Consider the following 16,771-nt stretch of genomic DNA (forward strand, 5'->3'; position numbering starts at 1 on the left):
CACACACACACACACATATATATATATATATATATATATATATATATATACACACACTCCCCAAACAGAGCGGAGCAGCGTGTGAAAGCTCAGACTGCCAAGTGCTAAACTGCTCAGGATCAAATCTAATCCCCCGAAGGGGTGGATAAAAAGTGGGTGTTTATTCCGACTCGTTTCGGCGGCCCTCATTGATTCAATTAGCTAATCATCCACGCATATTGGCTCCAAAAGTGCCTGATTGGCCGCTCGCGCAGGAGCACGGGGAAACGCGGCCCTCGTTTGTCAGGTCGGATTTAAGACCAATGAATCTCGCTCGCTGAGTCATAATGCAAAGTAATTAAAAGCAGAGGCTGCAGCTCCGAAGAACAAAACAAGCCCCTGGTGGATTCTGAGCTTTGGGCTTGATTACTGAAAAGAAAATAAATTTTTCTTTCTTTTTTTTCTCCTCCTTCTGCCGATGATATTAAGCACATGACCCTCTGCGAAATCCATTCAGGACAAGCCGGCGTTGCAAGCAAGCGCTGTAATTAATCTGCTTCATATTTACATGAGTTATTGTATATATACACATGTATGAGTATGGGTCCACGCCCACTGTTGGGTATGAAAGTAGAGCTGGGTAATATGATAATATTTTATTGTGTCGTCATACATTTTCATGTTATCATGGTACACAATATGCTTTTATGAGTGTATGGTGAATATCGTCAGAGCTTAAGGAACACTGGTTATCTGTCTATTTAATTTAATTCATAGAGTAAAGCATATTTTGAGTAAAAATCACAGTACTATACATATGCATATACAGTCTACAGACATATACAGTATGTCGTTTTTGTAAAATTATGCTGTTGGTGCATTTTGTCTGCATGACGAAATATTGTGATAAACATCATATATCGTAAAAAATATCTTTAAATAATATCATGATATAAAATTTTTCCCATATCGCCCAGCTCTATGAGCAACCAATTGACAGTTTTTCCTGTCTACCACAAATGTAGCCCATCTGCGAAGACATGTACGAAGTCTAAAGTTTTATATCATGATATTTAAATATATTTTTTACGATATACGATATTTATAAATATTGTATATCCATGTTAATTCTTGTCATCAGATGCACACATGTACACGAGCACACACACACACACCCTTATGTGCACCACTCAGGCTAAGTGCTTGCGCTGAACGTTCCTCTATGTACACTTCTGGGATCTGCTTGGATAACAGTGATGAAGATGACCTTTATCGCTTCTTTATTTCGTGACACAGAGAAAATGAAACAGATTAAAGAGGACAGAAAGTCACGGAAGGCCTTGAACACCTGCATGGTGCTGCGAACTGCTCCCATCAACCTACAGTCCCCGTCCAAAATTTGGACACAGCAGATGACTGACTGTATTGGGCTCTGAGTGGCTCAGCTGTCTACTGTGATGCCACTGTGGGCCGGGACTCACAATTTGAATGTTGAGCCATGCCACTTTGCCATCTGTGGCCGGAGTCTGAGAGAGGACAATTGGCTGAGCTCTCTCCAGGTGGGTAGATGGCGCTCTTTCAGCTCAGGCGTCTGTTAGCTGGTGTGGTGGAGCTGCCTGCCGATGCCGTGTCGGAAACAGGTAGAAAAGAGGCGGTGGCTAACTTCGCATGTATGTGTCGGGGTAATTGCTAGCCCAAAGTTACTAACGTGGGTTAATTAAAGTCGGTGGTTACTGCTGTGTTTCTAGTTAGTTGCTATGGTGTTGCTAGGTGGTTGCCATGATAGCCTAGATGTCTCAGATTGCTAAGTGGTTAGTAGATGTTGGCAACAGTGTTGACAGGTGGTTGTTAGGGAGTTGATTAGCACCTTCCTAGGTGGTCACAACGGTGTTGCTATGCAGTTGATGGGTGTCTGCTGGGTGGTTGGGATGATATCCCAAGTATCCCAGGTTGCTAAGTGGTTGCTATTGTGTTCCTATGGTGGTCTACCCAAATGCTATGCATTTTTGTTAAAGCTTAATTAGGCACAGACATGTGTGGACACCCAAATCTGGTATTTTCAAATCTGAGCAGAGTGAAGGGGCTTACTGGTGCAGGCAGAGTCCGGAGAGTCGCTGTCGGCGCGGTAGTATCCACTCTGGCACGGACACACGCTGGCCGCCCTGGAGGTGGCGCGGCTATGAGGGGGACAGGGCATGCAGTAGCCCTCGCCCTGCTTGGACTTGAAGGACCCTGGAGTGCAGGCTGGAGAGGAGACACGAGAAGAAGGTCAGGGTTGGGTTCAGTGTAAAAACACATTTACATAACAGTCCTATTAATCCAAATATAGACGCTTAAACACTTGTTTAGTGTCCTAAATAGCCACAGGCTTATGGGGGAGGTGGCCAGAAAGTATTATGTCCCCCAAAAAGCAAGTTAAGAAGCCTGTAGAAACTAACAGGCCTGTTTCCATTTCTGTGTTGAAAAACAGTGATGATACGCAACAAATGGTGGCATGCAGCTGTGTAAACGCTGCCATGGTGAAAACATATGGGGGGCTTAGTTTCAAGCAGAGAGCTAAAGCCCCCCCAGACCTCCTGTAGCTGTACCTCAGGCCTAATTTGGCTAAAAACAATAGAATACTCTCAGTTATCTGACTGGCTAAATTAGCATTTGGACAAATTGGACTTGCTTATCTGGTAAAATCTGTAATCTGTAAAAGTACGGACAAAATTCCGCCTTCAAGACACCCTCTTCTTCTGTCCTGATCCTTCTGTCTGCAACGCAACAATTCCCTAAATCCAGAAGCTTAAAATGTGACTGCAGGAAAAACACTCAGATTTCTCGATTGTGCTAATCATGCTAATTAAATGTGGAATAAAAGAGCATCTGATTCTCTGACAGCTCACTGGCCACTTTAATAGAAACTCCCACCTTGTGCTTCCAAACACTGGCCACTTTATTAGAAACACCCACCTTGTGCTTCCAAACACTGACCACTTTATTAGAAACACCCACCTTGTGCTTCCAAATACTGGCCACTTTATTAGAAACATATACCTTGCATTTCTATTCACTGGCCACTTTATTAGAAACACCCTCCTTGTGCATCCAAACACTGGCCACTTTACTAGAAACCCCTATCTTCTGCTTCCCCTCAATGGCCACTTTATTAGAAACCCCTACTGTGTGCTTCCACTTGCCACTTTATTAGAAACCCCTACCGTGTGCTTCCAAACACTGGCCGCTTTATTAGAAACACCCACCTTGTGCTTCTAAGCACTGGCCACTTTATTAGAAACTCCCACCTTGTGCTTCTAAGCACTGGCCGCTTTATTAGAAACACCCACCTTGTGCTTCCAAACACTGGCCACTTTATTAGAAACTCCCACCTTGTGCTTCTAAGCACTGGCCGCTTTATTAGAAACCCCTATCGTGTGCTTCCACTCACTGGCCGCTTTATTAGAAACACCTAGTAACCAATAATGTGGCCAGTGAATGGAAGCACAATGTAGGTGTTTCTAATAAAGTGGCCAGTGAGAGGAAGCACAAGGTGGGTGTTTCTGATAAAGTGGCCAGTGAGTAGAAATGAACACTGATAAGGTGGAGCTACAAGGACTAAGCTCCTCCTCTCTGACTTAATTATATACAGTGTGTGGGGGAATGGATGAGGAGCAGGAGTGAGCAGTGCTGGTGTTCCTGCAGTAGCTGAGCTCCACCTGAGGAACTGGGCAGCTTCAGTATTCCACCCATGATATATATTACTTCCCGGCTGAAAGAGAAAGTGTGAGGATAATAAGAAAGTGGAAAATCCGAGCAAGTGGCCCCTTAACACGCGTTCCGTTCCGCATTCAGATGGAGAGGGGGCGAACTAGACAGGAGACAGAGAGAGAGAGAGAGAGAAAGAGAGAGAGCGCGAGAGAGAGATAAACGCTAACAGCCCTGCCTGAGTCCCTGGTGTGTGTGTGTGTGTGTATGTGTGTATGTGTGTTTGCGCCGTCAGTCAGCCAGCGGATTACAGCCCGAGAGGTGATAAAGGAAATTAGACTTCCCCTCCACTCCCCCCCCAACAAGTCCTGTCCCACGGCCGAGTGGCGGCCCCCGCAGGGAGTCGTTTATCAGTTCTTTAAGGCGCGCTCTTAACCTTGAGCGGCCATATGGAAACAAATGAAGCTCCCGGGCTGCTGCCGCCGCTCTCCCTCCTCACAAGTTAGCCTGAGCTCTGCTCGGCGCCGGTCAGAGTCCAGAGTCTTCTGGACACGCCCCCTGAAATTCTCTATTTGTGCTATTGGTCACGTTTTCGGAAAATAAAGGAAGTTAAAACTGCAGAATTGCTCCCAAATGAAACGCTGGCCTCCTGCCAAATACCAGCCACGCACCTGATTGGCTCAAACCCATTAACGAGGGGCCCATTCGACTGATTAACTGCTAAGGAGGCTCGCGCAGTAACGAGGGGGAAGTAATAATAGGAGCTTCAACGAGTTCTAAATATAAACTGTTTGTTGGGTGGGACTTCAAACAAGACATCGTTTACATATTAAACTTCTTGTCTCCATTGGTCTGCTGAATGTAAACGAGCTCTGCTCTGATTGGCTGTCCTGTAATTGGACCTTGTTGAAAAAGGCAGTCCAGACTGGCACATATTTTTATCACCGTCTGCAACCACATGGAATACCATGACAACCACCTAGCAACACCTCCACCGTCCTCCTCTTCTCTCTATTGTCCTCTCGCGCCCTGCCTAATGCCAGGCATGCCTATAAAGCCCCCCAGCATTGAGCTGTGGAGCAGTGGAAGAACTGTGCTCTCTGGAATGATGGATGTGGTGGTGCTCCATCCAGTACTTTTGGGATGAGCTGGGAAATTGGGGATGAGGTGGGGTGGAGATCATCCAACAACATCCTGACCTCACTAACGCTCTTGTTGCTGAGTGCAATCAATCAAATCCTCACAGCAATGCTCCTCCAAACAAATCTAGCAGAAAGCCTAGGGACTGTTACTCCAACAAAAGCAGGATGAGCTCTTTTTTTTATACCCTTAGTGTCAGAATGAACAATGAACGAGCAGGTGTCCAAATACTTTTGTCCGTATACGTCAAGCAGCAATGTAAACGGCTTAAAATTCTCACTAAATGGCTCCTTTAATGTTAGGGCGTATTGACGCCCATTCATTCAAGTGTGCCCAAACTTTTGACTGGCAGCGGGTCTCATCTCTTTCTCACTCGACCGTCCCCTCCCTGCTCGACCACCTCTTTGTCTTCCTTTGTTTGTTTGTCCCTCGGAGTGCCCCTTCTCTATCTGTGGATCTCCCTCTCTTTCTCTCTTTATCTCTCTCTCTCTCTCTTCCCCCGGCTCACAGGCTACGCAACCCCCCCTCCCGTTCTCTGCAGCACCATCCGTCTCCGCTCTATCGCTCTGTTAGGACCCTATCAGATCTGTCAGGAGCAGCTCTTGGGCTGCTAGCTTTGTTCTGTGATGCTAACCGCAGCCCTCCACCCATTTCTGATCTGCTTCTTCTCTCTTCTTCAGGAAAAAAAAACCCCACACCCAGCACAGCTCCAGCTCCAGCTCACAGCAGACGGCTTCGGATGAATCCCTCGCATTCTTCCGAACAAGAAGAGCTTCTTGAAATCCCCCTCGTTCTTCCCATACTTAGCCAAGCGCTAATTCGTACCGAGACCTTCTCCCTGGAGTTTTATGGGGCTCACGGCTCACAGAGCCACCATCCAATTAGTCCTCTGAGGTTCACTCTTCTCAAAGCATGAGGAGCCAGATAATATGGCACATCACATTGTGTGGAGGAAAGAGAGAGTTAAAGGCCTTTTCCTGATCTCGGATTTATAGACATAGCATAACCTGACCAGTTCACCAACACATACAAGCCTGCTGATGTACTGTATTCCTGTAAAACACCCATCAACATCCAAATGTTTGAGGACACCCCTTCTCATAACTGCACTCATTGCTGACACATTCTCTGGACCCCCTGAAGTAGAACAACATGACCCAGTTGGCACCATGCTGCCTAATGCCAGGCATGGGCTAGAGGGGTATAAAGCCCCCCAGCATTGAGCTGTGGAGCAGTGGAAGAACTGTGTTCTCTGGAATGATGGATGATGGAGCTCCATCCAGTACTTTAGGGATGAGTCACTAACTAACTAGCTCCAGTTGCTGAATGCAATCAATCAAATCCTCACAGCAATGCTCCTCTAAAATGTAACAGAAAGCCTTCTTCCCTGGGCAACAAAAGCAGGATTAACATTTTTAATACCCTTGATTTCAGAAGAAACAATCAATAAGCAGGTGTCCCAATACTTTTTTTTTTTTAAGCAAATATGTCTTGGCTGATTGACTACATCTGGGGTCGCTGGTTTGCCGCTGAAGTGATAATTACCATAGATTGATCAATATTGCTTTATCTATACACCGATCAATGTTTATGCAGGGTTTATTAAGTCCTTATGAAGGCAGGCTTCACATCTAGTGTTGGCTAAACTCCTGCAGGCCCAAAAGATTTCAGTGCCGATGAGTGCTGACATCACAACAAAGGGATGAAACAGCTGGAGTCTGGCTTTATTCCCGAGATAGCACTGTCACTAATACTGCAGCAAACCTCCACAAAGCATACATGATCGTTCATCTTAATGGGAAACTTTCCGCAAGGCTTGATGTCACCAAACTTTTGATGGGCAGCGTCTGCCCTTGGCATCTCCTCTTTTCAATTTGTGACATCTGCCAGAAAACCGTTCAAAAGGCTTGGGTGGAAAAGCTGCTTAAGTAGGATAATACCCCGCCGCTTACCCTGACATTGGGTGTCTTTCTTGGCCGGCTCGAAGCCCGGCATGCAGGTGCAGGATCCCACGGGAACCATCCACTCGCCGTCTCCGTTGCAGTACAGCTTGAGGGGGACAGACACCTCCACTGCGTTGGGGACGCAGGCGCCCGCCGCAATCACCAGCGAAGTGGCCTCGGCGCCCGTGGCCGTCTCGGGGAAAACGGCGAAGCTGGCAATGGTGGTGGAGCACTTCTTGAAGAAGACCCGTGCCGATATGAGGGACATGCAGGCGCCCAGGTCCTGGAAGGCCAGGTAAAAGCCGGCTTTGGAGAGTGGGCCGAAGCTCCGGACTTTGGTGTTGACAATCCCTGACTCCAGCAGGGAGAAACTTTCATCAGGGGCTATGGTGTCCACCTAGAGGAAAAGGAGCACATGGTCATTCAAGGTTCCTGGGTTATGGTTGACCAGCAGACCATGCATCGTTAAATGGTTGGCCAGTATGACTAGTCTGACCAAACTGGTTGACTAGCGTGACCAGCTTGACCTCCTTTGCCGACCATGTTTGATCTCCTTGACCGGCTTCACTATGCTGGTTATCTAGCATGATTGGATGGTTTGACCCAGACAATTGGTCCGTATTCCCAGTCTGACCAAGCTGGTTGACCGGCGTGAGGGCATGCCAGCACAGGTGACCAGCCACCTCTGCCAGCAGCCCACCAAACTCGCTCCATCTCACCTTGACGTAAGGGTTCTCCCTCCAGGGCGGGCTGGTGGCCGTGGCCGTGTCTCCGTCAGACTCGTAGTAGAAGAGGTTGAAGGTTTCTTTGCAGGAGCCGGGGATGTTGGGGATGCTGGCGCAGTCCCGCACCGAGAACTTAAGCTCTACGTAAACGCGCAGGACGCCCCGCCGCGGAATAAAGTCCGTCCGCAGCCAGTTGTTCTGGTTAGGCTCAAGGACGTTACACACCTGGTACGTCCGGATGGGATTCATGGAGTCGTCATAGCCGCTGACCTCCTCCCACTGTGGCGAGAATCAATACAAATAGGCATAATTTTATTATTTGGGACGAAAATATCATTGTCAAATGTTCACAGTGAGAGCTAGCCAGGCTAAAGCACAGCCTCCAAACATGGTAGAGGTAGTTTTACCAACAACTCACAGTGAGAGCTAACCAGGTTAAAGTACAGCCTCCAAACATGGTAGAGGTAGTTTCACCAACAACTCACAGTGAGAGCTAGCCAGGCTAAAGTACAGCCTCCAAACATGCTCTTATGCTCTTAGCCTCCCTAGAGAAGTCCACAGTCGTGGAGGTCTGACCGGTAGCCCTGGAATGGCAGGTAAACCACTGTAACTGGAATTCCTTTTATTATAATTAATCATTAATCATTAATTAGTATAAGAATGGGTTTCTTAAGGCCGTGAAATCTACAAGTTGTACCCAAGGCTTGGACCAGCCTGTTCAGTCCCCGGAGCGGCCCGGCAGCTCCTCTGTCAGCTGTTCGAGTAGAGACGATGCGTTCTCCAAGGTGACATTTGGGTCGAAGAACTTTGCACGACACAATTAAGAAGCGGTGCGGCGCGAGGGGAAGCATGTGTTTATCTCGGGTTGCGCCGGAGCACATTACTTAGGATGATGTATGGCTTTCGAGATGCCAGACATCGAGCGCCAGCCGGCAGAGAGGACCGGACTGCTTAAGATTGTTGCCATGGCAACCCCGCCGTTTCCATTGACTGAGTCCGCTTGCACATTCCTAAGACGAATCGTACTACGGGAGCGGGGCTGGTGGGGTGGAGGAGGGTGTAAGGGGGGGTGAGGGGGTTGTCGGCAGTAGGGGTGGTGGTGGTGGGTCTGTCAAGCTTAAGGTCAAAATTTGCGGTGGTTAATTTCCTTACCGGTCACACGGGTGAAATAAAGTGCCGGGCGCAATTCGGATATGGAAACATTTTCAGGAATGGAAGCCGCCTCGGGGAGGAAAACCATTCATCAGAGCGGGCTATTTCCATTTGTCTTGCTTTTTTTGGAGGCAGATATGTGCGCAGGCCGACATTCAACCAGAAGACACACACTCACACACACATTCACAGGGACATATATATAGGCGTACTCACCCCACTTTCTGGATAGGTGGTCCAGGCCAGCTCGGTTGTGGCCCACTTGCTGTCCATAAGTGTCTCTGCAAGCCAAAGATAATCAATGAAGCCTTTAAACACTCAGCAGAACATCTTTTTATTCATCACAAACCCACCCGTCAGCCCCTTGGGCTAATTAGCATTCCCCGAACTGTCTGCTGGACGCTAATCGCTGTTCTTGTGGCGGCCGGTAGATAACGTAGCCTTCATTTCTATATCTGCCGGCTGCACGGAACGAGGCCCTGTTGCTTTTTCCTTCAGGAGAACGCTGCTCCTCCAGGAGCTTGCTTGGCACCCTGGGGCATTTGATGTTCTCCAAATGTAGCCCAATCAGAAGAGCAAAACGGCGAGAGCTAGCCTAGCGCGAGAGCCGCATGCTTGATAATGTATTATTCACTTTGTTGGGTCGTCGCTCGGCGGGGCCGGCCGCTCTCGATTTCAAATGAATGTGATCATGAAATATTCAGAGCGTCGACAGTACAGTACAGTACAGACGCCGCAGTCGCGTGGCCTCTCGCGCATGTATACTTGCGAAGTGTTTGGGCAGATTCACTCTGATTTCATTTGAATCTCGCCTCTCGGTGTCGGAAGCAAAGCACTGACTTGAAGCAGCTCAACAGCTCACAGAGAGAGCTATCCAGGCTGAAGTGCAGCCGCCAAACATGGTGGAGGTAGTTTCTCGCAGTTTTTTTGACGTCCCAGAGCAACAGTGAGAAAAGTCCACATGCCCACATATGCACTTTAAAACACGGTGGTTAAATATGTGGACATTTCAGACACCAATAACATAAATAAGATATATTTCAATTATACTCCAAATGTACCCCAATCAGCAGAGCAAATCGGCGAGCGCTAGCCTAACGCGAGAGCTGCGTGCTCCATGATGTATTATTCACTTTGTTGGGTCAACACAACCAGCGAGGCCGGGCGCTCTCGACTACGAATTAATGTGACGGGCATGAAATATTCAGAGCGTCGACTTGGCCGATTAGCGCGCAGGAAAATACAGTAGAGGCAGCGCAGTCGCGCACTCGAGCACTCGCGCCCTGTTTATGCATGTCATATAGCTCCCTTTTATGGCCGTGTAAATTACAAGGAGAGGGAGTGAAAGAGAGAGAGTGGGAGAGAGTGAAAGAGAGTGAAAGAGAGAGAAAGCGCAAGAGAAAGAGGGAGAGAGAGCGCGAGAGAGTCACTGGGTGAATTTAAGAGCATCTCGCTATGTGAAATATTCATATAATTAGAGGGAAGTTGCTTTGATGCTTTGATCAATTCCTCATGACCGTGCTCGCTCTTTTTCTCCAGGCGCTCTGCAATTTGTGAGCTCGCCTCGCGTCGGGGTGCACAGTGTCACTGCAAGTTCCCCCCGCCGCCAACGCTGCCGCCACCGGGTGCAGATGCTAGAAGGTACTTTAGGGTCCCTTAACAAAGGCAAGGGTTCTCCTGTATGTAGGAACCACTAAATCAATCTGGTTGGATGGGTCTTCTCCTGTATGGCCAGAAAAGGGTTCCACTATTGTCAAAGAACCTCACAAGAACTCATTTACATATGCCTGCCTATTTAGCCTGACATAGTGTAGCCACGCCCCCTTCTGCAGTTCTTCAGGAGTGTTTCAGCCCTGAGTGCTTTCTAAATACGACACAGTGAGGGCAGCCAATCAGAACAGAGCTCATTTACATATATCTGTAGTACCTGAATCCCCGCCTATTCAGCTTGACATAGTGTAGCCACGCCCCTTTCATCCTGCAGTTCTCTGGAGTATGTTCTAAGTAACTGTGCCTACAGTTTAGGACAGCCAATCACAACAGAGCTCATTTACTTAAATCTGTAGTAACTGAAAGGGATCCTCTATTGTCAGAGAATGTCACAAGGACTCATTTACATATCCCCGCCTATTCAGCTTGACCTAGTGCAGCCACGCCCCTTTCATACTGCATTTCCCCGGAGTGTATCCTAAATAAGGCACAGTGCTAATGTCCCGGTGTTTCCAGATACCACAGGACCCCTCTGAGGTCTTGTGGAGTCCATGCCTTGATGGGTCAGAGCTGATTTGGCTGTCAAGGGGGGCTATGCAATATTAGGCAGAGGGTTTTAATGTTATGGCATTTTCCAACCTCATTTAAACTTGGCTGCCCTGTATTGCGCCCATGGGGCGTAAACGTGTCCTTATAATTTTGTCATTAAAAAGGTGTAGCTAAGCTGCGGTACAGGCGGACATGTACATGCTTTGACTTTTGTGACATCACAACAACAACGAATTCAAACCGGACGTAGGCGAAGGTAGAATCAGGACCCTTGCCCATGGACTCTTATTGTTTTAGCGTGGTGAGTCCCACAGGGTTCTATTGTAGGTCCAATTAGGTTCTAATAAAGCAAATTATGACAGTAATTATGACTTGTTTACGTACAGTTCCTCAGTCATTAATTATCTGTCTAAAATATCAGCCTCCCAGGGCGAAGGCAGTGTAGTTATCCACTACGCTACACCATCTATGACTACTCCATCTCTCCCAAAAAGCGAAGAGAATTGCTGCTATGTGATGCTGCAGGTGTTTTTTCCATGACATGGGCCCTTTAATCCATTGAAGCTGCTGAATTCCTTTGGGGGTGGATCTGTTTGAGGTCCTCCCACCTTTCCCAAAGAAGGATCCTGGTCACTGGAGGAGAAGATCTGCAAAGTGGATGCTAACCGAAGCACGCTAAACATTGTAATAGCATTCATTATTCATGTATGGAGTTATTAATGCATGAGTAAGTGGAAGTCTAGCGAATCTTGCTAACAAGCAGTGAGATAAAGAGGGTGTAAGTAGGCCTACTGTAACCTGAAAGAGGCATCACTCACCGGGTGAAGAAGCTACACTCCACCCCCCCACCCCCCTCCCGGCCCCACCAGGCTCTTCACAACAACCACACAGATCATTTTCAGACGTCCCTTTTACTCAGAAGCTTCTGACAGATGGGCCCTAGTCGACTCGGGAGACTGAGGGTGCGGTTTTTACGCTTTCCCCCCCCCTCCAGTCACTGAGGGGCTGGCTGCGGCCGCTAGACCTCTAGCCGTTGTTTAACTAATGTGCTCTGTGCAGAAACCTGCGTGAGAGCCCGGCCCGGCCCTCTGACTCACACCAGCGTCCAGCATCGATTGAGCTCTGACACCGACACTGAAACTGATGAGGAATTGAGCTAAGCACGAGCCAAGGTGAGCGTGAGCCTGCCTGGGGAGGAGCGAGACCCGGCTAGGCTGGCGGATGAGGCTGCATATGCACGCGCTCATTACAAACAGCAAGCATCGAGATGCAGGACAAACGTTCTGGCTACCAGCAGACAAAGAGAAGAGGCTCCTCCTTTGTTAGGGGTCCAAGCACCGAAGCTCAAACTATCTTGTCCAGCGGTGCTTCTCGAGCCATCCTTTGGGGCCTACTTGACGGCCTATGTGTTGCAGGTGTGTAAGTATAATGTAAATATGGATGTAGCGAAGCATGGTGATACTACGTTTTGCAACACTGTACGGATCGATTTTAAGAATTCGTTTATTAATTAAAAAATTTAATTTCCCAATTTTTGACTTTTTAACTCCAATGGAAACCAATAGAAGTTAATATATATCGCAAAATATCGAATCATATGGGTTGGTTCTAGTGTGCTAGGGGTTGGGATATAGCAAATTTAAAAGATCTGTATGATGGAAAATCAGATTTATGTAATCGTGCTACTATTCCATCCTGTTTCGTGATGTCACAAAGCCGTCACATTTGCATATCTCCACCCATTCAGCCTACCACAGTTTAGCCCCATGTCATGAACTTCATGTCGACGTTTAAAAGGAGTGATTTAGCCTGGACTGTGTTTTTAAAATGAGGCACAATACAGATCAGCCACTCAAAACAGAGCTCATTTACATATATCAGTCCTAAACAGCCTGTTTTTGAATATATAATAAGTGAACCTCAAAGAGATAAAAAAGTTTCATAGTAATAACTGATTAATATCCAGTAAGACTGGAATTTGCAATGCTGATGTCACAGAAAGCTCCACTATGCAAATGAGCCCTCTAACCAATCACAGGACTTTTCATGTGTGCTATGAGCATCCTGACCAATTGGAGCTTTAGAAATTCTGATATTTTGTTCAAAGGTTATGACACTACGCCACGTTAATGATTCCCAGTGTATTTGAATAATAGATTTCACGGCCAATTACAGTATGAATATAATCACAATGTGAGGTTTTGTGGACACTTGACTCAAGATTAGACCAGACTTAATTCAAAACTCATACTTAAGCCTAGCCTTTTACAGGGTGATGAAGATGACTGAGTCAAAACTCTTATGAATTACTTGGCCACTATTTAACTATAGCACACTTTGTGGAGTCCCTCAGGGTTCTATTTTTAGGGCTTATGAAAATTGGGTTTACAATGCACAGTGCTTTTTACAATGGGCTGTGAGCAACCTGACCAAGCAGAGTTCCAGTTTCTCCAGTTTCTAGACCAATATTTGAAAACACTTTAGTAAAGTAAAGCTGGGCAATATGACGATATTGTATCATATCGTGATCAATTTTGTTATTGTTAGTGCTTGATAAACACTGATCAGCTGCAGGTTTCATTACTAACAGTGTAATTAGACTGGGTTCATTAGATAAAGTTCAGCAGAGTATAAATCACTGTATTCAGTACGGGAGAGGATCAGAGTAGTAGTTTATAAGATTCTGACAGTACTGATATGTTTAGTCTGTGATTACATGTATTGTTATGAATATGAGGTATTGAAAAAATGCCTTTAAATATCGTGATATAGTATTTTTACCATATTGCCCAGCCCTAATTGAAAGGCACATCGTAATTACAGCATGAATATAATCGCAGAGCAATGTTTGGTGGATATTAAACTCTCAAGATTAGATCAGATCTAATTTAAAATGAAAACTAAGTCTAGAGTTTAAAAGGTTATGGCGATAGCTGGGCCAGAATATTACAGATATTAATACAAATACCAATAACCTGATTTTCGTTTACTCACTTTTGAACAGCTCCTTCTATTCACCCCATTCAACTCTACGATAATTATTCAGTTATTGATTCGAATGTGGAAAATATTACTAAATTATTTTGTAACCATTTACATTTAGCACATTTTGCTGTGGAGTCCCACAAGGTTCTATTTTAGGGCCACTTTTAAAGCAAATTATGACCTATATATGGTTCTTTGGTGACAGTCAAATCTAAATATCCATCTTATTCCATTTTTTTTATTCAATTATTAATTACTTTAGTATTAGGCTTGTTTTGTTATTGTGCCTTTAAGCCATAAAATATATATGTAAATGAGCTCTGTTCTGGTTGGCTGCCTTGTATTGCGTCTTGTTTAAGGAAAAAATGTAAAAAAGCAGTTCAGGCTGAAACACTCCTTACAACTTCAGCGCAGCTTGAGTGGGCGGAGCAAAACTGCTGGTTTAGCTCTGGATAGGCGGATGTGTACATATTTAAATGCTGTTGTTGTTGTTTTTGTGACATCACAAAACTACAGAATTGAAAACACCCTAGTTTCCTTATAAGGGCAATACAGGAAGTACAGTATTACAGTACTGTAAAAGAACCCCAACAGAGGAAAGCCGAGGTGCTTAGGCGTGAACTTTCCTGTCAGCCGCCCACGACACCTCGGTGACCGCCAAAGGTCATGGCAGGGGTCAGCGCCCGGCGCCTTTTAGCAGCTTGTCGCCTTCCTCGCAGGTGAGACCTTGTATCGGGCTGTAAAAGGCGGCGACCCCCCTTCTGACGCCGACCCCCGTGTTCCACTCGCCGGTCAGCCGGACAGACGCAGCCAATTAGCACCTGTGGTGGACGCGGTGACCGTCACACTTCAGCTGACATGAAAGGGGGCTGGAGGGTGTGAAAGGGTGGCCGTCCCTGCTTTGATATTCAGCCTGGCTTTGAGGAGGGTGGCGAATCTGCCCGTGTGAGGAGAAGCTGCTATGCTTGACCCATTTGTGACACGTCCAACATGTATGGCCCGCAGCGCTGCCGCACACACACACACACACCACGCACTGACCACGGCCTGCGTTTCATTGCATCGCATCTGATGTGCAGGAGAGGAGCGCGGGGGGCGGACAGGTGACCACAATGGAACACCACCAACATGTAATCAGCGGACTGGACTGGACTGATCTGGGCAGGGTGGATGGACAGACGGACGGATGGACGGCGATTCTGCAATTCTGCCATATTGGACAAAAACATCACAGTTTATGTTTCACAACAGGCCACTGAGAGACCCATTTGGACAAGGAAAACAAAAGCCCAATATTAACATTCCCGGATGAGGAGGACATTTCCACAGCAAAGAACTAATTAACCAAACCCCCTTGAGGGAGACTGGCTCGAATGTGCACAATTATACTGCAGAAAGTCATTTGTTACCTTAATTATGTCTATTTTTGCCTGCTGTGGCAAAAACCCCAAAAAACCCCCCCAAAAAAAAACACAAGCACATTCCAACACAATGAAACTAGAAGGACTGCAGAAGATGATCAGGGCTTGGACCCAGCAATGGAAACACATCCCATATGCTTATACATGGTAACACCAGTCCATAACTGACCTCAAAACCAAACCCAAAGCCCATATGGACCGCGTACCAAGACGCAGGCTCGAATTCTGGCTTTTTCAGAGGGACAAACATAGGCTGGGCTGCCCATATCCCTGAAACCCACCACAGCCCCCTCACCCCCCCCCCCACCCCCCCACTCCAGAATTGCGAAACAGTGGCAGAACATCCCAGTTTGGACTTACCCTCCACGGCGGAGACCACAGGGACCAGGAGGCTGTATAATAACAGCAAATAATCCATCGTCATGAGCCTTGGCTTTGCAACATGAAGAGCAGTTCAGCAGAAATCTCAGCCAACACACGCACTTGGGTCGACACTAAAACGCCTCCGTGAGGGCACCGGACCCCGAGATCGGGCTCTCACTTCGCATCCATTCCCACTAAATTCGCATTTTTCATTCACTTAAAGCCAGGCCGAGGAGAAAAGCGCCAGTGCCCCCAGTCCCCAGCCTCCGTAACCGCCGGTCATGTTGCTGCTGGACTGCTGGATGGGAGCCTCCGCTACAAAGCGCTGGTTTCGTTCCCCACCCGTTTTCGGGACGCCGCTTGGGATTGGCCGCGCGGACGCATCCCTGGCCAATCGGAGAGCGGTTGGCTGAATACTATTACTGGCTAACAGTAGCGCAGGAGCGCGCCGCCAATCGCAGCGCGCTGTTCGGGAGACGGCTAGCCAATCGTATCGCGCGGTGGGCGGTGCCGCTGCGGAATACGGGTGCGGAAGAAAACGGATAGCGTCGCCTGCTTAAAGCAGCTGTTGCTTCTTTGCGATTGCACGTTTAGGATTTGCGAAGAATGAGAGGGGGGGGGGGGGGGGGGAGGGGAGGGGGCAGTCAACAGCAACCCCCCACCCCAACTCCAGCTCCTCAACTTCAGGCAAGCTCGAACTCCTAAGCTGGAAAAGTGACTAAGACTAATAAAAGTGGGGGTAACTGCATTATAACAATAATCTGCCCAGCCCCTTATTGCGCGCGCATGTACGCCCCCCACCCACCCCCTGCAGTAAAATCTAACCCCCTCCACACAACATGCATCTTTAATAACCTAATCAAAAGACTAATATTCACTTCTAATTCGGATCCCATTCATTTCCCTGCACTGCATTAAAAACCCCAGCTAATGCAGCGAGGCTGGGAGTGGGGCCTGCGAGGCAAGCTCTGTGGCGCAGCGCCCCCTTCAGGCGGCTCTCTGTTGATGTGCTGTGAAAGACAGTAACCACAGGAGGCCATGTTTGTGTACTCACACCACACAGTTCTGCTTCTGCGAAGGCATCTTTGCAGTTTTTCCATTCCACCTTAAATGGCGA

General features: G+C 47.4%; 1 protein-coding gene across 1 annotated transcript in view; it reads right to left on the reverse strand.

The window, feature by feature from the left end:
* The window catches only part of ephb3a (eph receptor B3a), a 34,423-nt gene extending 18,465 nt beyond the window's left edge, over positions 1-15,958 (reverse strand). The window contains exons 1-5 of the mRNA XM_072688355.1: positions 15,652-15,958; positions 8,843-8,907; positions 7,469-7,753; positions 6,759-7,146; positions 2,068-2,223 (exon numbers count right to left, since the gene is read on the reverse strand). Of these exons, the coding sequence (XP_072544456.1) occupies positions 2,068-2,223; positions 6,759-7,146; positions 7,469-7,753; positions 8,843-8,907; positions 15,652-15,715 (958 nt within the window). The 5' untranslated portion in view covers positions 15,716-15,958. The remainder of the gene's footprint in view (positions 1-2,067; positions 2,224-6,758; positions 7,147-7,468; positions 7,754-8,842; positions 8,908-15,651) is intronic.
* Positions 15,959-16,771: the final 813 nt, after the last annotated feature.

This window comes from Salminus brasiliensis, chromosome 9 (genome assembly GCF_030463535.1).
Source record: "Salminus brasiliensis chromosome 9, fSalBra1.hap2, whole genome shotgun sequence".
Taxonomy (NCBI): domain Eukaryota; kingdom Metazoa; phylum Chordata; class Actinopteri; order Characiformes; family Bryconidae; genus Salminus; species Salminus brasiliensis.